At 33.1% G+C, this 24,244-nt stretch overlaps 1 protein-coding gene across 4 annotated transcripts in view; it reads left to right on the top strand.

The window, feature by feature from the left end:
- Nucleotides 1-23,735, top strand: part of LOC120626394 (fasciclin-1) — a 149,105-nt gene extending 125,370 nt beyond the window's left edge. Inside the window, exons 5-15 of one of the 4 annotated variants that reach the window (XM_039893911.1) lie at nt 2,064-2,160; nt 3,489-3,666; nt 5,334-5,494; nt 8,245-8,250; nt 10,634-10,791; nt 11,267-11,357; nt 13,834-13,845; nt 17,321-17,541; nt 18,726-18,888; nt 21,676-21,823; nt 22,352-23,735. In XM_039893911.1, coding sequence (XP_039749845.1) covers nt 2,064-2,160; nt 3,489-3,666; nt 5,334-5,494; nt 8,245-8,250; nt 10,634-10,791; nt 11,267-11,357; nt 13,834-13,845; nt 17,321-17,541; nt 18,726-18,888; nt 21,676-21,823; nt 22,352-22,557 — 1,441 coding nt within the window. In that variant the 3' untranslated portion in view covers nt 22,558-23,735. The remainder of the gene's footprint in view (nt 1-2,063; nt 2,161-3,488; nt 3,667-5,333; nt 5,495-8,244; nt 8,251-10,633; nt 10,792-11,266; nt 11,358-13,833; nt 13,846-17,320; nt 17,542-18,725; nt 18,889-21,675; nt 21,824-22,351) is intronic. The other 3 variants (XM_039893912.1, XM_039893913.1, XM_039893914.1) reach the window with 3 other exon arrangements.
- Nucleotides 23,736-24,244: the final 509 nt, after the last annotated feature.

The raw sequence follows: 24,244 nt of genomic DNA, 5'->3' as shown, positions 1-24,244 counted from the left end.
GTGTACAAAGGAAAGTTAAGTTGAGGAAGTTAAGTAGTTGCATGCTCAGCGAAGTTTCTCGGATAGGCCATCTACCTGGTTCTTCAATTATTACTCTAAAAAACTGCCACGTTGATCACGAGGTAAGCGCGATGTTCTTTGTTCGAATTCCGGGTCAGGTCAAAACTTGGTAGGCATTAGGTCTTTCTCACTCAGGACCAGTCCAGAGTTAGGAAATGATGCTCAACTGCATGTTGCAAGAACAAAAACAATATGCTACGCGACATAACGTTTCTCGTTTTTGTCCAACGTTGCCGTACTTGTTGAGCATCACGTGTTGCGCGTATTTGGTAGCCTAGTGGATACAAAACTTTATCTACACCAATATTATAAATGCAAAAGTGTCTCTCTCTGCCTTTGTTCTATTCAAACGTTGAACCGTTCTTGATGAAATTTGGCACACATGCAGCTTGCATACTGTAGTTATGCATAAAATAATGTTAATCCCGGAAAAGCTGCTGGTCAAGTTATCCATGGGATTTAAAAACAATAGCATTTGTGACCATGGCATGGCAATTATCTCGGTGATATTTTGTGTAGAAATAGTTTGCCCAAACCCTAAATTTTTAAAAACCCAAAGTAAACACGGATGAAGTCGCGTACAGCCCTAGTGGCTACGTTAATTTTTTTTTGCTATTTCGTTACACATTAAAAAACAATGAACGCTTCAAAAGTTGTTGAAAGAGAAAGTTTCAATAAAATTCAAAGGTTATTACCGTTTGAAGATGTAGTTATAAGGTTTCCGTGATAAATAAGCGTGCTTGAAAAAGTCAAGAAATCATACAAGGTTTGCGCAACTAAAAAGGGAAACTTCGTTGACCTCTCAACAACGGGTAGAGAAGTTTCTATCGTGAATAATTTCCCAAACATTTTAACATCCACCAAAAACGTCAAGTTGACCTTTATAAAATGGTTATATGCATCGATATACATTGAAGTCGTTGGTTATAATATGTGACCTAATAGCAGCAGAGTAATAGGAATAGTATGTAGTATTTGAAAATTCATTTATTTCAAGAAGGCCTAATTTATAAGCGCTTTTAAAACGACAAGTTTTGGTAACATTTGCTTGTTTAATAGAATTAACTCGTGGAAAAAAATCAGAACGAATTTGAACACGAGGTGTGTTCAAGTTAAAAGTCTAAGTCTGAATTATCTAAAGAACTGTACGATTCCAGGATTGTTAATATGGAACTTTTACATGGACAATACGATAAATAGCAGCTTCGTAGCTTTAGGTTTAACGAAGTTATCACCAATCCCTTACAATTATGTAAACATACATGTATGAACGCTTCATAAGTGCCTGTGATAGGCCTACATGAATAAAGAAATTTTAAATTTGAATTTTGATAAAGATTAATATATAAAGTCTTTAGTAAGACAACGAAGGAACAAGACTGTGAATATTCTAGTTGTCGCAGATTTCAGATAATTAACTCAATTATCATTTTAAATTGTTATATCAAAGTAGAATTAGGCTTACCAAACTGTGTGTTATCCGAACTGTCACTTGATTCTCGAGGAGCTTGTACTATTGCCTTGTTTTGAATTCCAATTAAAAGTTCAAAACGACAGAAAAATAAAATGAACACTAAAACTAATGCTTTGTTGCAAATTGCAGAATCGAATTCCTTATTTAACCTTCAAAAGTGAATTTCCTAAGAGTTGGATAGAAGCAGGCGTTACGTTGTGGAAATCCATAACATCTCCAACTCACTTCTATCATAGTGACTTAACAATTATTCATTGTAAAGTCAACATCTCCTGAGGATGCTCCAGTTTCGGAGCGAAACGTGCGTAGAGGGTACATTGACGAGGATCTGTTTGGTGTGGAGTATACGGATTGAAGTAATTATAAATTACACCATACAGATTCTGCTGCTGTTCGCGGATTATAGCGAATTAAGCTTAATTTTCATAACTTCCTAAGAGAAGGAATTGGAAAATAATTACTTAGTTGTTTAATCTTGTGTGAGATTTCAAGTTATTTTCTCATATTATATACTTTTACATTTCCTTAGGTCGTTTCGTCAAAAAGTAAACCAGCTGCAGAAAAAAGAAGTATTCAATGCCGACGGTCGACACACATTCTTTATTCCCGTCGACGAAGGTTTCAAGGTGAGTTCTATGCTACTACTACCATCCACTGCGATCGCTAACCCATCTGCCCAACGTGTTGATTATGGGCAAATCCTTTAGTCCAACAGTGGAATCTTACAGGCTATTGGATATCCTAGAAAGAAATTGATGTTGACCACCATCGTTCTTTGGAGAGAACTCGGAGATTAGCCGTCATGGTTATTATTAATAACACTTTTTGACGGAATTTGGACCCCTAATTCTAGAAAGATCTTAGAAATATCATCATCATCATCACATCAACCGATGAACATCCACTGCTGGACATAGGTCTTTTTGCAGGGAGTTCCAAGTTCCACGGTTCTTAGCCGCTTGGATCCAGCGGCTACCTGCGACGCGCTTAATGTCGTCTGTCCACCTTGTTGGAGGCCGACCAACGCTGCGCTTACCAGTTAGAAATATGGGTCTAATAAAATTGGCTTTCTTACTCACTTCTATCATAGTGGAATAAAAGTCCCAGCTAACAACTCCTATAGTGCAAATAACAAATAGTTGGAATGAAAGAAAAGGGAATAAAAAAGTTATACAGCAATTGAAAAGTACAATTCGGCGTCGAATATAGGATTTCGTTATGTGAAGGAAAAATATTGACCATTTTACTATTATTTCAAGTGAACTGCAAAAGCGAAACGTTATATATTCCAATGAAACAAAAAATCGGTTATCTATTCGACATGCGGGCTCGTAATAAAAATGCCTGCTGCTTCCTGTCGCTCCATTCGACTCTCGAGGGGTATTCTGCAACCGTTTTATTTCATTTAAAACATCGATATTTTTTTTACTTCTAATTCAGTTTAAAAAATAAACTCTGTTTATTATTTGAAAGAGCTCATAACCCACCATTTTAATTGGTACAACAATTACTAAAGTATTTTTTGCTATTGAGCGTGTACATTTATGGGGAGCAAGTCCAATGGAATGAGTCAAGGTTAACTCCAGTAGGTCATAATTTCAATAGTTACTACCTTATAGAGTCATTTTCCACTGTGGAACATTATGGAAGGATTACATCAATATTTTGTTAAATGAGGTGCCAGTTTGTGATAGTTTGTTGGAGTCACTGTTACACTGCTTCAACAATATCGATGTCATCATCAACACAAGTCAGAAATATCTGACACGCCAAAAGTATGATATGAATATCTTTAAACTGCATCAGACACTGCGGATTTGTACTTTACAGTTCTGGAAAATGCATTAATGCGTTCTTTTGCACTTCTTCGACAGAGTATGATTAAATTAAACATTTAATTTTTCTATATATTCATAGATAGCTACTTCTTTAAAATATTTTTTTTTTTCCATAGCCAACGACCAGATCTGATCTTATAGACGCGAAGGTAGTGGACGGACATGTCATACCCCACCACGTACTGTTCACTCAAGCGACGCCCGATACTAAGGAGTTCAAGAGCTTGGCATTCAGTGACAATGTTAAAGTAATCATTTCCTTCACCACGAGCATGAATGGCAAAGAAGAAATCAGTAAGTTATGTTTTAAATTACATCGTTTTACTTTCAATATTAGAGCACAAAAAAAAATTAAATCAGTTAATTATTTCAGTACATAAACCCACTATTGCGACTGTGTATATATATATATATATAGGATAGCAATAGTGGGTTATCAACTTGACCAGTTAAAATGAGGCTATATATATATATATATATATATATATGTATATATATATATTATATCTTTAATATTATAAGGAGGTTAAATTAGTTACATTTAATATTTTACCTTGTTGAATTGTAATTAAATCATAGGTTTATAATCTTTAAATATTATGAATATATGACATTTAAGAATAGTTCAAAGCATAATGCTGTGGTAGGGGAAAAATACTAGTACTATCTATTTATATATTATGAACCCTGATAAAATTAAATAATTTCAATTTTTTAATAATTTACTTTAGTGCCATCATACGTTGAATCACATTCCTAAGGGACCAATCTATCTTACATAAATATATGATTTCAAATACACAAACAATTCAAGCTCTATATACCATATATTAAAAAGTTTAACATTGAACCCAAATAAAATAACTCTTGGAAGTTATAAGTAAATAAGCCCCTTTAAATGCCTAAGTATATCGAAAACTTGAGCAATGTTATGAAACTTATATTTGAATACAATATGTGTTTACACTAAGCCTTATTGAAATTGTTGGGTCGATAAGCTAGGCCTAATCAAACATTTCGAAATACCATACAATCCTTCTCATATGTTAGTAGGTACGGCAAATCTTATATTTACCCTTTATTGTAAGTAGAAAGGTATTCTTATTTACTAATGCTCGATAAAATATTCGGCTGAATATGCTATATCTTAGAAGTCTAAAAAAGTTATAAATATAGTATACTCTTTTGTTTATTTACGGTTTTTTTTAACACGTTATAAACATGTGGTACCTTCTTTAAGAATTGAATAGAATAGAAAAACTTTATTGCACAACACAACACAATAGGAAAAACACAAGGAAAACAGTAATAGTACTTAGTGCTAGCGTGCAAAGTCAGCCTTATCACTAAAACTGATCTTTTAAAGGCAACCTGAGCGTACGAAGCCGATAAAAAGTGTAAAGTGGGTGGTGCATGAAGGATGTTACAAAAAATAAAATAAACTTACATGAACATACATACCACATTTACATATTAACTGCAAACAAAAATACCGATATAAATTTATATATATTATAATAGATATTTATGATATATTTTTATGCTATGATAAACTTACATAAGAATGTGTTAGTATTAATAAACTACCGGATCGTTGGCGGCACATTTTTGCCGGTAGGGTAACCACAGCCAAAGTTTGCCACCAGACCAGACCAGAGAAAGTTCAGAAAAAACCCAACTCGCCATTGCAGCAGACCGACCCCGATCTCCCACTTATAAGACAGCATAGCCCTCGTCACTGCACCAGGGAGGGCGACAAAACTCGTAGTGGAATAAAAAAAAACGCATTAGGCTTCGGCTTCCAGGGTCTAAGTTCGAAATCCCTCAGTTCTGTAAGAGAAAAAGCGTGTACCCAGCATTGTTTTAATGAGTTGGCGGCGGTGGGCGGTGAAAGATATTTTTGTCAGAGAAAAGACTTCGGGACCCCGGTTCTTGATCGCACGTAACATTTTTCTTTATAGCTTTTGTGAACTCCAACACTGTTGCTGGTGACGCTAAGCATAGCCGAGGAGTCGTACTGGCGGACATCGTGAGAGCAAATATACCAGTCAAAAACGGTGTTGTCCATCTCATCCAGAGGCCCTTAATGGTCGTCGACACCACCATCGTTGACTTTCTTAAGGTGAGATATTAAAATTATCGCTGTTTCATTTTTTTTCTCTTGATAGAAACCAATGATGTAATGAAGCGTATTTGAAGTTTTACAGTTTACTAGGGACCGTTTGACCAGTTAAAATGAGGCTTCATTTCTTAAGAGTCCTGTAACGTACAAGATTCGCTCGCTCGCAATCGATGAGTCGTTTTCGAGTACGCAAATACTTGAACATTGAATTAAAATGGATCTTATTTACATTAAGTTAAAGCTCAAATTTCCCTTTAATAATCTTTAGCTCGGGGTTTGACAGAACATTTGGAAAATAAAAATCTGGCGTAGATGATTTGTTCTTATAAAAATGGTTATATTAGGTCCATTTTACTTTTTCTGAAACAGAATGTGATATTCAAAAGCGACTCATCGATTGCGCGCTAGCGTAACTTGCACTAGACTACCGCAACGTTAGAAAAGCTAAGACGCTCAAAAACGAAGTCACACATCGAAACACAATAATATGACAGTAAATGTTATTTTAAGTTAAAGTCGTTCTTTGTGTTACACTTTTTATTTTACATCCGTTCCGTTAATAGCGCTGTCTAAATTATTATGACAAAAGTAAAGCTTTATGACAATGTGAATAAAGTTTATTTTACACTAATTTCTGACTCACTATTGCTAGCGTACAAATCCAATATCTAAGACTATAGTAAAAGAAATTAAATTTTATAATATTTCCCTGTTATTCACTTCAGCACTTAAAAAGAAGATAGAATAATAAAAAGAGCAAAGTCTCCTCTAACGAGTAAAAAAACTAAGACCAAAATCAATTTGCAATTATGTATTTTCTTACCAATATTGAATATGATCGTGATTAAGCTAGACTTTGTTATTAAACCGTGTTTCGATATAAATTATAGAAATAACCCATTCTGTAGCAGTTAATTAAAATTTCATTATTTGAAAATAATATTGTTCATTATATTTTGAACAACATGGTTAAATTTCTGCTCCATTTATTTGGGAACCAGGGAAGAAAGGTAAAATGGCGTTATTTATTATAATAATTATTGTGAACGTCCTATTTTATTGACATCATTTCATGGTTGGAGCATGTTTAAAACCTGTGTCATGTTTTCATGAATTTTATATACATTCTTTGGTATTCAAGTTCTGCATATTCATTTTTGATGTCAGATAAAACTTTTCATGTTTTGCTTACCTACATCATAATTTAATGATTAGCGTTGAGGTCTGAAGGTCATTATTTAACGTGCCGCTGGACTGGGAGTGAAAAACAATATGGGTATAAAATAAATAGGTATAAAATGCCTGCATAGAGTATTCCAGTTGAAAAAATATTGAGAGCATGGGGCTATTTTCTAGAGCATTAAGGTATACCGCTATATAGTATATTTGCTGCTAAATTAGCATAAAAAATAATATTTAGCGACGGGTATTTGTTAAAATTTAAAAATTTATCCAAGCAACAACGCCCTAAGAGGTTTATGTTATAAGGTAAGCAACATAATTTCGTACAGTCAAAATAGTATGTTATTTAGTAACAATTATCTTATCTATTAATAATATATTTCATTTATAATTTAGGTATTTTATTTATTATTCTTTGGATTGAAAATTCAACTCAAAGTTGCAAAAATATACTATTGTAAGAGTAGATCGAATTTTATTTTATTTTGTGCTTATTTCTATTTTCTTTTAATTATTTACTTTTATATATTATATTATAGAAGGATTTATTCGTGATTTTAATTTTTTATGAATCTTTTATATCTATATTTATTATATTTCATATAAATTTAACCTACATCATTACTAGAGACCTTCGTTATCGATATTTTCAATTATTACGAAAGGGTATTCATGTTTGTAGTTTAAAAAACATGTTATATTATTGCAACTGAGTAAAAGTTATATTTGTATTAATGATTTGTAGCTTTAGTTAAATGATGCCCTTTAAATATGTCTGTTGCTACCAGTAGGAACATATTTTATCAATGGTTGTCACCAACTCTCTTATTTCAAGAGCTTCGTGTAAATAAGCGTCAACCACGTTACGAAAAACAATTAATAATGTTGAGTGTTACATTGTGCCTATTAATAGAATGTATGTCCTATACTTAGGAGAATGCAAAATATCAAATTTCAATAAACTGTCTACAAAATCTTATATACCTACTTTCATCAGTAGTAAGATGGTAGAGATGTAGACTATATATTTTATATTACCTAGGATCTATCACGTAATCGAATTAGTTTTCCCTCTTAGGTATAAATTGTTAGGTTATAAAATGACGTACTTGGGTAGTCTTCCAAAAATAGTTATTTATTGTCAAATTAAATTAATAAAATATTACAATTTGAAAAATTTATTATGAAAAAAAAAACTTATGTTTTTATTGTAAACATTATGAATTTTGTATAACTCCTCGCAAACGCCTAATATAATATACGGATGAATTAATCACTTCGTATACAACTGAATATTACTACTCAAGCGCTCCGCTCCATTTTAAACCATAATTCTATTAAATAAGTAGGTAAGTATCTGAAAGTGATAAATTGCCCGTCACTTCACTGAATAGGCTAAAAGACGGTATTGGAAGTGGCTTACGTATCATGAATAGTTTTTTTTTAATTTAATATATTAAGCATTTTTAAGTGTACGTAATGTTTATAATATAGTTAAGATTGTTACATTCCTTGTTACATGTTTATGCTTCCTTGTCATGGATCCTGCATGAATTTTACAACTATAGGGAATTGTAAGTATTGCCTAAACCTTGCATGAAATTATATACTCAATACATACCTACCTATACCTACATGTACTTATATTGATTTCCTTGTATATTAATAATTTAATTTTACTGTTAATGATATACCTACTTTGTCATTTTAATTTACTTTATTATCTACCATTAGTCACACACCTTTAGCACTTATAGGAACACGCGAGAAAGGGCTATAAAGGTAAAGTATATAATGTGAATACTTTTAGTATTTGTTGAGGGTTTTTGTGAAAGAGCTCGTTCGGGGAAGTACTAACGCCATGCTTATTCCTTCCGCTGAGCAGTATTGTAGCAATACTGTGTTCCGGTCGAGGTAGCGTGGTGGTTGTTACTTAACACATATTCCTCAATCTGATGGACTCAGGGCAACGACATGTCGAAGCGCGTGCTCCTTACATGCCTGTTTATAGGCGATGGTTTCACTTACCAAGGTGAAAAACCATCGCCTATAAACTTGGTCCGTCAATTATAACTGTAAAAAAAACAAAAGCATTCACAATTTTACCTCCAGGCTCTTTTACTATACGTCTATTACTACACGTACCTACATATATTTTTCTTCGTATGAGATTAATAAATAGCAGGTATTTTCTCGCAGAAGCATACAAGTGGCGAGTTATGCATGCATTGCGCTTTAGACGTTCTTTCCTCAAGCAAACGAGTGAGGAGAATAAAGAAATAAATACAAAAATCTTTTTTTAATTTTTGTTTGAAAATGGAAAGATTAAAAAAATGAATAACCTGAATTGCAATATGTGAGAGCGTTAGATTGTTCAACCACATAAAAAAAAAAATATCTACCTACTGTTTTCGATTCCCGAGTCATAGGCTTTTGACATTTAAGTAGATATATTATACTTTGTGCTGTTTTTCTATACACAATTTTTTGTAAGAAAATGGTGTGTTCCACACCTTAAGGAGAACAATGGCAGTGCTAATTATCACTTAAATGTGCAAAAATAGCACCGTGAAAAGTTTAAGCGCCTTTTACCCCTTTCTTATGAAATAATATACATTGGCCCAGCGGTGGGATAGGATCTATATATTCAAATGTTCAATATATACGTACATATAATAATAAGTATTACAATATATTATAAAATAAAACATTTTTAAAACATTTATTATAGTGATCCATTTTCTCCGTCTACATTCATTTAAGATATATTTATTTTTCTTAACATAATTCTATTCTGCCACTTTATGCCAGACTGTTGCTTAAGAAAATGTACCGTGTCATTTATCATTCGCTACCAGATGTGCAAAAGTTTTCGTTTACAATATATTAAGGCATCGCAACGTAATATAACTTTTTCCCAGGAAGTTACGCCAACGTTTAATGTTGTTGAGCTTTATACGATACGACCGACTTCATTCGCGTTTGATTCGGTTTTTCAAAAATCATGATGAATAACTTAGTTAATGGGATAAAGATTAATATCATGTGAACACCTTCGCAAGTTAATCAATATTTTAGAACAAATTTTATTACCACAAAATATGTTAGTATGTTAATAAATTTAGTCAACCTTTTTCAATTATACAAAAAGATAAACAATTGTTTAGATTTTTTAAAAGGAAAAGTGTCAAACAAGATTTATATCCGGAATATGAAGAAAAATTCTAATAGCGTAAGCAACAGAAGCTCTAAAAAAAAAGTCTTCCTGTTTTTGCGAAGTTTTTTAATTATGCTTCGCTCCTATTGGTCGTAATGTTATGAAACCCATAGCCTTATACAAGCACTTTCAACCAAACAAACTGACGTACTCGTTATGTACGTCGCTCGTACTTTATATTACTACTTAATTACTAACTAAGTTACTACTTACTGTACTTAGTGTATTTGTATAGTTAGGCTTAAATGAGTTTAAGCCTTTAGAAGGCTTTACGAATTACAAAAATAATTATTTAAATCTTGTTTTTGAGACAAATGCACATAATATAAGCAATTCTTTATTTGGCCTTATAATATTTACATTTTATTTAAACTACACACATTTCATTATAATTTATATGATATTTCTGATTTTAAAACCACGAGTATTTGTTGGACGCAATGAGATTTGATATATCTTATGTGATATACGAATGCAATCACTATCGAATGAAGACAAAAAAAAATTAACAAAGTATACAAATTCAAATTCATTTATTTCAAGTAGGCCTACTTTATAAGCACTTTTGAAACGTCAAGTATGTATGTTTGTGTGACTCTACCACGTAGATACGTACGCTATACAGTTTAAGGTAAAATAAAGTTTTTTGCGATCAGCTAAAATAAATTCCTATTAATTGGTGTGCTAAGCTCCCGTTAAGCGGCAATAAAAGCGTTCACTAATTACTTTTTTCCCACCAGGAAAAGGAAGACGGTCCCCTGTGCAAATTCTACGAGGTGATCATGGACTTGGGGGAGCACAATCAGTTCCTTAATGAGCTTATCCAGGCGAAAGACATCACGCTGTTTGCACCTTCAAACGAAGCGTGGAATGAAATTAGTGTACAGAACGTTATAAGGTATGGCAAGGTTAATTGAAAATGCATCCCCTTAGAATTTATGTAATTCATATTAATAATATTATACTACTACTATAATGTTATTATTATGAATAATTGACCTACTGTTCGTTTGATCAAATAATTACCACGCTTTATTAAAACGTCGTAGCTTCGAATACTTCGAAGACCCGGCATCCGCACTGTATATTGGTGATACGAGCTGAACGGATTCAAATGATTAATATTAAGTTATTTTACTTTGAATTAAATATAAAATGAGAGGTTTAAATAATTCAATAATGTTGTATCTATTTCTTTCACATTATTGTGCGTATACTGCCAACTATTTGAGGGGATAAATTAGGTATGTAAAACTCTTTAAAATCATCACTGGGTGGTTACATGCGTAGCTGGAAGAGATTGAGTAAAGATAAGCTTTCCTTCTTTTTATATTGTTCGTTAACTACTTATTTAATGGATTTTATATTTTAAGGAATCATCAAAAGCTACAAGAAATTTTGAATTTGCATTTGGTTCGGGAAAGATTACCCTTGGACGCAATCATTCACAATAACATGAATCAGGTCAGTGCATATTACATGTATTTTGTTACTAAACTCGATGTTTTAACTGTAAGTGGTTTTACAAATATTACGTGAAAAATTATTGCACTTGATAATGTGGTTACTCAAAGTGCGTGATTCGATTTCGGTTACTGGCTAGACAAGTACGGTCGGGGGCAAGTACGTTTTTTCTTTATCAACTACTAGCGTTGGTGGTAATATATGTTATATTGGTCACTCGGATATTTTACTACTCACCGATACATCTTTGTCTTCACTTGTTAATTAAAAATGCCGCGATTGGTAAAGATGCCTATGTGCCGTTTGTTAGTTCGTAAAAAAGCGACGACGCATACCGAAAAGCAGAAGTCCGTTATTCCAAAGACTCGGTGCGTACTGTACACCCGCAGTGTAATTGGTTAACCCTCGAACATTCAGATTTCATTAATTCTCGTTAAAGTAATGTTTATTTTACGGAAAACGACTAACTTTATATATTTTAAGACATACGCGGAGTTATCAAAACAGAACAAGAATTATGAATTTGCATTTGTTTGGTAACTTCCACCAGAACATTTGAAAAGGAAAAGCTGTAAGTATTCAGCAAGACTTATTGGTGGAATTCAGATACACTAGTCGTTTTCGATGCAAGGCTTTGAGTACGATGAAACACACACTTTGAGAAGCCACTGTGTACAATAAAAAAAACGAATAAAAGTCTATAAAAGTAAATTTGATTGCTAATTTATTTATTTAATGCAAAAACAATAAATAAGAATTTAAAGCTAACACTGTTTGAAACACAGCACAGTCAAAATTTCGAACACGATACTAATTAAAATCTGCAGGCAAATTCGACATGTCGCCTATTTCCTGCAATAACGTTTTATCTCGCAAAAGGTGATAAATCGTGACACTTTTTCTTTATAAAACGCGTTATATCGTATTTTTGAGAAATGCAGTTTATTATTATCTATATAAAAAATAACATTAAAATTATAAAAATTAAGCTTAATTTGCTATACTACGCGAAAAGTAGGAGAATCTGTATGGTGTAATTTCTAATTTCTTCACTCTTTATACTCAACACCAATTACCAAACAGATCTTCGACAATGTATCCTCTACGCACATTTGGCTCCGAAAACGGCATCCTCAGGAGATGAGATCCTCAGACTTTACAATGAATAATTGTTAAGGAAACATCAAGTCAGTTCTTAACAATTATTCATTGTAAAGTCAACATCTCTTGAGGATGCTCCGTTTTCGGAGCTAAACGTGCGTAGATGGTACATTGTTGAAAGTGTGGAGTATAAAGGCTGAATCAATTATAAATTACACCATACAAATTCTCCTACTTTTCGCGGAGTATTTTCTATACTCCGCGAAAAGTTTTAAATTAAGCTTAATTTTCATAATATATAACGGATTTCCCTAAAATAACGCCTGCTTGTATCCAATAATTAATAGAAAATTCAACTCTTAGAAGACAGTAGAGACAGGCAGACTACCTACTGGTAGAGATTTTTGTGAGAGAGCTCTTCCCACGCAGTAATACCGTCATGCTTATTTCGCAGTTATTCCGGTATGAAGGTCGTAGTTGCCACGTAATTACAGACACATGAGGCTTTACACCTACGCCTCAATGTTATGGACACTGGACGGCACTTTTGCTCTGTTTATAGGCGATAGATTTCGTCCGGTGGGAGGCTTCGGCCGCGGCTAGTAACCACCCTACCGTGGTATGGTGGTGGGGGTAACACCAAAAACGTGCCGCTAAGCGATTTAGCTTTCCGGTGCGATGTCGCGTAGAAACCGAGGGGTATGACTACCATACTCCCTAACAGGTTAGCCCGCTACCATTTTAGACTTACCACCAGGTGAGACTGCAGTCAAGGGCTAACCTGTAGAATAAAAAAAAAATGTACCATCTGAGTTTTCCGGTAATTATTACTGCAAAACCAAAATTTTAAATAATTTTTGTTACCAACCAGCTCACTCATTTGGATAACACTAAAGTGGACGCGTTTTCTAAAAAAAAAAGATTTTTTTTGGTAAAACGTTCTTGCAGCAAATACGCGATGCAACTATATATAATAAGGTGCTTAATACTATCACTGAAAACATTATTATTTAAAAACCGAGACTGTTTGGCATACCTTGAATAAGAATAATTATAATTCTGAAAGAAAACATGAAAGATATTAAAATAATACTGCTTTAAGCGATGGGTACTATTTGGGTCTATGTACTACGATATGTATTCTGTTTTTATGATTTCCCATTCAAATATCTGTGAAATGTTTTCGTCACATATCTTTTCTCGACAAGCAAAAGCTAGGAAATAAACAGATTAAAAAATTCTATCTTGTTTACTGTTTTAAGTAACCCAAACAGTTTCTCTCAAAATAAATATTCTCAGCGAGATTAAAAATTAAACTAAGATCAAACTGGTTCAACTTTCATATTATTTACTCTTTCGCTGCCTCACGGAGCAGCATCCCGGCACAGTATGTTAAATAAAACTTAAACAATATTAATTTTCATTCAGTTGACCTCATTCCTTTGTACTAATGTCTCTGTCTATCATTTTCTTGTAATTGTTGTGTCGTTTTCAATGTAAGGGATGCTATTTCCATTCTTTTCAACGTCATATCTGCACTGTTAGATACTAGCGAACTAAAAATTCACATGTATTTGGATTCTTAAATTATGAAAAATAAACCCGTGTGTGTATTTATGTACACGCGTTAGAAGTTATACTTCTTTGGCGTAAAAGGCAAAAAATCTATTTAAAAATTGTATCTTTCTCCTTAATCTACGTGTGTAGAAAAAACTACACTAACAATAGAAAAAAGGTATTTCGTACATCGAAAGTTTTATTATAACGCATTTTCTAGTTAAAAAAAAGTTTATACAAGCAGCCAAGCAGTAATACTAAAGAAATTTACTTAAACGTTTATTTACTATATCGCAATAATATACAGTTCAGTACTAATTGCGAACAGCTGTTTAAAACTGCATAAATTACATACATTTTTTAAATTATTTACGCTATGTAGTAAACTGAAACAAATATTGAAGTGCCTATAAACTTTAGGTCGAATAGACCAGACAACCTAAAATAGGTTGAAGGATATTAAACAATTTTGTTCTTCATATTGAAAAAAAGATTATTACATAATATTGTGTAACTTTTATCATATTTCTGACTAAATGGTTATATATATATATATATATATAAATAATTAAGTAAGTTTTCTCGATGTAAAAGTAATGTAACTAAAATTTCGTGTACGTTTTTTAAGTTATTTTTTAAAATTTTGGGATACAATAATGGCTGATGGAGGGTTCTGTGTGTTCTGAATTCTGTGTCATATGGTTTGGTGATCGCAGTAGATGGTAGTTATAGCTTAGAGGTTGCTGCTGACGTTCTCCATTATATTTCCTATTCATAATATATACAATGTGTGAATTTAAAGAACATGTGAGTTTTTCTAGTTCCCTGCAGTATACCGTAACTTCCGTGTAGCTATGCCATAATGTAGATACAATCTCAGCATGCTCTAAATGTTATCGAAATGTCTTTATAACCCCGATCAAAAATCCGTAAAGCTCAAAATGGCATGGCAGTTTCATAAGAATCATAGAGTGTAATATTTTATACAGGCTGCTATTTTGTGAGCGATCAGTGACGCGAAAACTTAAATAGCTTTTATAGACACAGACATTTTCTATTTGAAAGAACTTCAATCCGTCATAATCAATGAATATCAATTTTATCGTGGTAATAAAGAAATTAATAGGTGTTAAAAAATAGAAGCGGTTCTATTTGTTAAATAAAAAGGATAGCTTACTATTTTTCTCGTTATAAGATAAACTATTTATTATTATTTTCTAAGACAAGTGTTCTATTTTTTTTACAAAAATGGCTTTATATCTAGCTATGGATGGTTGTCTTTTTCGACCAAAAAATTGCATTGATTTAATATGTTACTAGTGCACAATAATTGTAAATCTAGCGTATTAAAACAGGGCTGTATAAACAACATTTATTTCTCTATCGATTGGCTGTAAAAATGTGTGATGAATTTTTTAAAAATTCTTTAATAACATTTATTCTTTGACGTAAAATCGTCGATATAAATCAATAAAGCAATGTTTCGAGTAAGCACCTAACTTATCGCTTCCAAAATCACGTCCTGTATAATAAAGCATGTTCCACTAACTATTAAATGTACTAAATGTTAAAACTGCGAATAGCGTAAATGAGTTATGTAGTAATTTTTCAGTTTCTGCTAATATTTATCACGGAACTTCACCTAATGTAGTTCATACGGTAATGAAATTATGTAGAGTTCTAGAGGAATAGCTATGACATACTTTAGTTATTAGAATAGATAGTACTATAAAATGTACCTAAATGTTAACACTGCGAATAGCGTTACTGAGTTATGTTCTAATTTTTCAGTTTCTGCTAATATTTATCACGGAACTTCACCTAATGTAGTTCATACGGTAATGAAATTATGTAGAGTTCTAGAGGGATAGCTATGACATACTTTAGTTATTAGAATAGATAGTACTATAAAATGTACCTAAATGTTAACACTGCGAATAGCGTAACTGAGTTATGTAGTAATTTTTCAGTTTCTGCTAATATTTATCACGGAACTTCACCTAATGTAGTTCATACGGTAATGAAATTATGTAGAGTTCTAGAGGGATAGCTATGACATACTTTAGTTATTAGAATAGATAGTACTATAAAATGTACCTAAATGTTAAAACTGCGAATAGCGTTACTGAGTTATGTTCTAATTTTTCAGTTTCTGCTAATATTTATCACGGAACTTCACCTAATGTAGTTCATACGGTAATGAAATTATGTAGAGTTGTAGAGGGATAGCTATGACATACTTTAGTTATTAGAATAGATAGTACTATTAAATGTACCTAAATGTTAACACTGCGAATAGCGTTACTGAGTTATGTCGTAATTTTTCAGTTTCTGCTAATATTTATCACGGAACTTCACCTAATGTAGTTCATACGGTGATGAAATTATGGAGCTTTAGAGGGATACATGTGACATACCTTAGTTATAGGAATAGATTATATTGTTTAATGTCTTCAAAACCACAAAACGATTTTTATCGTGGACATCACTCAATATAAATATTAACACTATTTAAAGTATTAGTACAGTGGAGTAAATAGTGCGAATAATCTTTGTCGTCATTCAGTTTAAACTTCGAACATTTTTTTTATTTTTTTTTCGATTTTTTTCGAACATGCAGCGATCTAGCAAAATACTATAAAATAACTTATCATAATATATCATTCTTTGTCATAATACTAATAGTATAATAAACTACAAATAAACTACAGTTAACTAAAGTTAAATACTTATTCGTAGTATTTAATTAATAATGTCCAAATTGTATATAACAGTATTATATCAAATAATGGTATATGATAAGCGGTGATAGCCTAGTGGGTAAGGCATCGGCGTTCCTTGCCTGCAGACCGAGTTCGAGCCCCGGCACGCACCACTGACGTTTCGGAGTTTTGTGCGTTTTAATTTTAAGCAATTTAAATATCACATGCTTTAAACGGTGAAGGAAAACATCGTGAGGAAACCTGCATGCCTTAGAGATCTCCATTACGTTCTGAACGGCGGGTGAAGTCTACCAATCCGCACTTAGCCAGCGTGGTAGACTAAGGCCTAACTTCTTCTCATTGTGGGAGGAGACCCGTGCCCTGTAGTGGGCCGGTAATGGGTTGATATGATGACAAAGAATAAAATGTTTTCCTACGTTACTGGTTTTTGAGTAGGACAATATATTCTTTGTACGAAATTGGTTACGTAGCATAATATAAGTTTCGTACGCGGCCGAATGGGCCCAAATTCTAACTATTAATGAAATATTAATTACAATAATTTAGTTTTTAGGCAGTTATTCTAATGAATTTATATTTTAGATATACCAAGCACCAACAGCGCTACCACGCAGGTATTTGTATTTCAACGTGATAAACTACCAAAACAATATGACATTGACCGTGGAAGGAGGCGGCGTGAACGCGACGGTCACTCAGACCAACATAGCGGCAACAAACGGATTCGTCCACATCATCGATAGAGTACTTGGCATTCCATACACCACAGTTTACGAAAAGATGAAGACAGATCCTATGCTCAAGTTAGTATGATCAAATCCGTTTACATCTATACTTGATTCCTTTACATATACTTCATTCCTTTTTTCTATATATAATGCTCGTCAACCGTCGAAGCCACGTATTAAAAAAAATCATTATTACTGGATTTAGAGATTTAGAACTTCTACCGCCATGCTTATATTGACGGCTGATTGGCGCAGTTTGCAGCGACCCTGCTTTCTGAGCCCAAGGCCGTGGGTTCGATTCCCACTACTGAAAAGTGTTTGTGTGATGAGCATGAATGTTTTTCAGTGTCTGGGTGTTTATATGTATTTTCTAAGTATTTATGTATATTATTCATAAAAAATTTCATCAGGCATCTTAGTACCCATAACACAAGCTACGCTTACTTTGGGGCTAGATGGCGATGTGTGTATTGTCGTAGTATATTTATTTATTTATTTATTTATTTTATTTATATCTGTTGAGCTAGCATAGCTGAGTTCCGGTCTGAAGGGCGTGGTTGCCGGTGTAGTTACAGATGCTCCTCAAGTTGTTGTGCACAGGGAGCGGTACTATATAGGAAGTGTTCATCGCGAAGTGATGATCTGTTTATAGACAATGTTCAATGGTATTTTAATTATCTGAACCATCTCCTTGGTACTTAAATTTTTGCTTTAAAAAAAACTGAATTTATGACACTGAGAATCAGTTTAATTATTTTGCTGAATGCCACACTCATAGTAATTATGATAGCACGATGCAGCATTCGTTTATAATTTGTAGTAGGTACTTAAGCGGATTTTGCTCTAATAAATATTATTAAATAATTATAGAAGCGGTGACAGCCCAGTGGCTAGGAGTTCAGGTTCAAGTTAAAGAATCATTTATTTCCCTTAAAGAATAGTTTCCCTTAAAGAATAATTTTACATATTCACTCACAGATAAATCATATTGATCTAATGTCATTTGGTTAGAAATCATATTAAAGTTATTATTAGGTATACATATAAATTATTGAAAAAATACCCTCTGAATCTTCGATGTCCGCAGGTTGCGAAATAGTTTACACTGGCCTTCTCATTGTGCGAGAAGACCATATGATGATGAAGAATTATATTGAAATCAGCTTACGTACTTACCACGAATATAATTTAATCGGAAATACATATATATATATATAATATATATATAATACACATTCAAAATACTGTTTCTATTTTAGCATCACATACAATCTCGGCAAGCGACAGATGTTCAACCGCCAACTGAACGAAATGGAGCACCGTTACACGTACTTCGTGCCGCGCGATCACGCTTGGCTCAAATTCCAAATAAAGCACCCCTCTGCGTACAACGCTCTCTTCAGGGAAGATTTCGGATATTACGTAAGTATGTACGTTAATACAACTTCCAGCAAAGAAACTGCTGCTGTTCCTGGTGGAAAACAATACTTTATGGGAGTAGCGGCGTCTAATAGGTCGTAACCGGACAATGTGACACCAGGGTCCAGGCGAACCTGAGCCACAACAAAAGAAGAAGAAGAAAAGTATATACGGGAAACCGTATGTACTGAATATATACTTAATATATATGGCATGTAACTGCTTCAATAATTATATATGGGGTAAGCTTACAATACTTAACGTGTACACCTGCTAAAGCTACGGAACATGTTGAAGTTTACCCCCGTATAATAACACACATGTATGTAGTATACATAATATATACATGATAGAGATATATATATATATATATATATATATAACATTTGTAAGAAGACATTTGTTGCATTACCAAACTTTGTAGAATATATATATATATATATATATATATATATATATATTAATATATACATATATTCTACAAGGTTTTGTCCTTCGCTCTCCCTTTTGGAAATCAAGTTGTTTCTTAATGCAACAAATGTCTTCTGTATGTAACCATTCAATTATTAATTATATGTAGGGTATGTACCCTAAACAACATATTAGTCTTTATACACAAAAAGTGGACATAAACAGTCGACTTACAAGAAATGGTCATAAATTAGTGTCATCTGCATATCGTCTGCGTAAGGTACAGGGATCATTTGTGGGATTGAGTATACGCTTTTATAATATGATTCCTAAGGTGATTTTGGACCTGCCAATGCACAAGTTTAAAGAATTTGTTAAAACACATTTATTAGAGCGAGGTTACTATACAATTGATGAATTTTTTAATGACAAGGTTGCTTGGAAGCATCCGGCTCCGCTTTCAGCTCTCACAAGATAGAAAAATGAATGTTAAAATACAAAATGTAAATTGTTGATGTTGGAAAAGAGCAACTGCTGAGTTTCTTGCCGGCTTCTTCTCGGTAGAATCTGCCTTCCGAACCGGTGGTAGAATCACTACAAACAGACAGACTTGACGTTTCAAAAGTGCTTATATTAAGGCCTACTTGAAATAAATGAATTTTGAATTTGAATTTGAAAACGCAGTTAAGTCAGTTTGTGTTTGTGCAGTGGTCGAGTGCGTACTGGTGGACAAACTACTACCTTAATGCAAACCATTTAAGTACACATATCGTTATTTATTTCTATTTTATACTAACCCTGATTTTTCCTGTCGTCGAAAAAGCTGTGTCACTGCATGGACATTTCAAATTTAGGGAGACATTCTACCGTAACATACTAAAGTGAACCGGAGCGTATGTTCTTTCCATCAGAAATGTGCGAGGATGCGTAGCGCCTTATGCCTAGCGATCCTATTGCGATCCACCAATAAGATCGCTCCATTTCATAGCTTAGCGTAGTTCTACTGGCAACGGTTTCAATTACTAGCTTTTTTACACTCACTCAAGCAAGAGACATGAGCGAGTGATGTATGTGCATTATGTATATATGTACTCGTATGTATATTCATATATGACTGTAAGAATCGCTCTTATTTCATATATCATAGTATAAATATATATAGCTTAGCTTAGCTCTGATGAAAAAAATTCAACGAGTCTAATTTCAGAGCCTAGTTTTGTTTTAGTTTTGTGAGGGATCAGGGAAGCGTGTGAATTCAACAATAGGATTACTCAATTTTCATGGCTAATCTTAGTTTATAAAGACATCCAAGAGACATGAGTGTCACTAATGTGTGGTAAACCAACTAATAAGATCGCTCCATTTTTATAGCTTAGCTTAGCTCTAGTAAGTTGAACGAATCTTAACTATATCGTTCACGAAACAACGTGTATTCTGAATACATATTTTTAGTACAATCGCTGATTATTTTTAGTAAAAACACAGCATAACTGTGTTAAAGAAGGCTGCTACATATATCTACATATACAAGTGTTCCAGATTAAAATTTAGGGGAGTTGAGAAAAAACGTATAAAAATAACACAACTCCTGTCTGCCCTTTGAGCCACTTCAGGCTTTCAGTCGTATCACCCCATCGTTACTTTGTTGTTATTTTTTGTCATCAGAACCTTTTTGGCATGAAAAATAAAATTTCATTGACATGACATAGATCTTCAGATATTTATTCCTATAACAGTGAAATCCTAGTGAATAACGACGACTTCCCTTTCGGAGGAACCGAGTTCAAACACATCGTGAGGAAATTTGCATACCGTTCCTCATAACGTTCTCTAGGGCGTGTGAGGTCTACCAACCAGCACTGGGGCAGCGTGGTGGACTACTGCCTAAACCATTCTCATTCATGGTGATCATTATGTGCCCACGACAAGTTTTATGTCGTATGTCCACCACAGAGAGAATCTACCAAAATTTTTAGTGCGCGGTTGCCACTACAGTTAATTGGGACCCGAACGTCTGTCGGTTCTCCGAGCTACAATCTCCCTTTCTCTTATATCGATGGAGACAAAAAGTTCACAGCCCCTAGCCTCCCATCATTACTTATATTATTTTGATGAACAGATTCCATTCAAATATATCATTTTTTCATCAAGATTCTTAACAATTTTTCAGTTACTTTTTAGTATAAAGATCAAGTGATGAAATATTTCTTTAATTGTTTTTATTTCAAAATATTTGTTTTCCTTCTATTTTAAAGCATACAAAATTAATTTAAAAAAAATACTTTATACGAGTAGGATAGGTTACACAAAAAAAGAGTAAATACCGTGACCATTTAATAAATACTTTTTGAGTTTATTAACAAATCTTGGATCTTACAGACTAAACAAATCTTGGAGCGGCATATGATTCGAGCGGGCCGTTCGTACACTGTGTCGGATCTGAAGCTTTTAGCCAACGAAACGCATCCATTCGTTCTGCCCACTTCTCGGGATCCCCTACGATTGCGCGTCAAGGAGTCTGATAAGAGTACGTATTTCGTTGTTTTCTATATTTTTTACTAGTTTTATGCCGACAATAATAACATCTCAAACAATTTTCGTATATTTTTACTAACAGTTTTAATAACGTGGTTAATGTTTTATGCCCACCATTGCAGTAGCAGCGTGGTGGGTCTATGCTCTAAAAATATATTTACTATGAGAGAGAGAGAGATTGGTTTTAGGGATGAAAAGTAGATTTTATTTTAGCTATAAATTTACCAAATTGCACTCAAATACGTTCAGTAGTTTTTGCGTGATTTGTGCACAAACTACTGAAATGATGAAATTCCAGACATACAGACCGAGAATAATTTATAAAATTGCATTATTTCGTTCTACTACATATTGTCACGTCTCCCAGTTATTTTTTTTGCATAAATTTTTACAGACACAGCTGACCTACGATTTTATGAAATGTATGTAAATGTAAAGGACATTTGTTTTTACTAACAAATGTAAAACAGTATTTATTTGTTTTTTATTTTATTTATTTATGAGCTAATTTTTTAAACAGATTACTACGTCGAGTGGAACGGCCGTTGGATCCACGTGTTCAGGCCTGACGTGGAATGCACTAATGGCATTATTCACGTAATAGATGAGCCGTTTGTACTTGAAAGTGACATCAGAGCTACGGGAGGGGCAGACAAGAGTCGCTTAGCTTACAATATCTGTTTCCTATTCATTTCTTTTATATTTGCTAGGATTTTTGAATATTAAGTGGTTCGTATACTTAAATTAGTCAGAACATGATTAAAATGTTTTATAACTGAAAGCAGGAAAACTTTCTGAATCAAATATATGTCTGTGTAACTATTTATAATCCAATGTGTGCAAAATTATAGATGAAGTTTATTAAAAAAATGTTTAACCTGTGGTTAGAAAACAACATATACCGATAAGTATTTAGATAGTTTGGAAATTGAGTTAAGATTTAGATGAAATTTTTAACCCCTTCATTTGAGGATCGTGCTTGAACAAATTTTATATAGGATACATATACGTCTTGTCCATTACTGCTAATGAATAATAACCGTTAATAAATATCGTGAAATTTTAACATTATTTCATTTAAGTAGGTACTGGAATAAACAATACTTAAGATGTTTAGATAGTTACCAATTTAGGTATTAATAGTTATAGTAAATGTACGCAAAGAAAAATTATAACCTCAATCAATAAAGACATATAAGTTTTACGATCTTCTTAGTGCTGTTATAACATACCTACCTACCTAAAAAGAAGTGCTTAACACTGCCGAAAGTTTTAGTCATTTATATAGAAATCGGTTGTTTTATTAATATTTACAAAGTGTCATGAAAGATACTGACTTTTTGAAACTTTAATTACCTATTTAATGCAATGGAAAAATTATAACGTTATCTTTGAAAAATGTAAGCAAACTATGTTTTTTTTTAATTTGATTCGACTGATGTTTTTTTTTTAATTACATTGTTACTCCTGTAATTTCGCCTTATTAACCAAGCTTACTGTGAAGTTATTAATATTCGGTCACGACCGATCTTCAAAAGAGTCTCACGGGACATTGCAGAATAATGAAAAAATAATTGATTAAATGAATTAATTACCTTTGCAATTGAAGGCAACCGAATGATGTTAAACACAAATATAATTGTAATTAACATCAATAATAATGTGGGGTTAAACTAAAACTATCAGTTTTCTTTGTTAAAGAAAATATTGACGAGTTTATTTAATGTCTTGACAACCTACCGGGCGTAGCGGTGAGCGCTGTGGTTCGAATTGGTAGTTTCCGGGTTCAATCTCCGGCACAGGCATTTGGGAATTTATAATTGAGTTCTCTATGGTGTGAGGCTTCCGCCGTTCCGCCTTTCCGGTACGATGACGCGTATAACCCGATTAGGGGTGTAATATAACTGCCGTACTTATAACAGGTTAGCCCGTTAACACCTTAGACTGCATCATCGCTAGCGAAGTGCTAACTTGCAAAAATATAATAAACCGCAACCGCGCTTGACGCTTTGGCAGTGTACCTACTTCTATAGACTGCCATCACTCTCATTGTTGTTAAACGATAGCGATTGTGAATCTGACATTTTAATATAATACTGTTTAAATATTATTTTTAAATTGTAGATTTTGACAAAGCACTCTAAAATGCTGTTCAACAAAATTAAAATTGCGGGTCATATAAAATACTACGATTTTAACTATTACTCAACTCTCGTCGCGTGACATGAATGTGTTTTGGACAGAAGAAGTAATATAAGGTTGCTGTCATATTTTAAATACTAAGTAGTAATTTTAATGATTTGAAGCCCAAAGAGCAGGTATAAATCAACAGTACCTAATAACCTAAGTAAAGTCGGCGAAAGTGTAAGTGTTGCTATATTCTATAAATAAGATAAATAATTGTAAGATTGAA

The sequence above is a fragment of the Pararge aegeria genome, chromosome 9, assembly GCF_905163445.1.
Source record: "Pararge aegeria chromosome 9, ilParAegt1.1, whole genome shotgun sequence".
In the NCBI taxonomy this organism is placed as follows: domain Eukaryota; kingdom Metazoa; phylum Arthropoda; class Insecta; order Lepidoptera; family Nymphalidae; genus Pararge; species Pararge aegeria.
The sequence above is the reverse complement of the archived record's forward strand: the minus strand, read 5'-3'. Positions and strand labels throughout refer to the sequence as shown.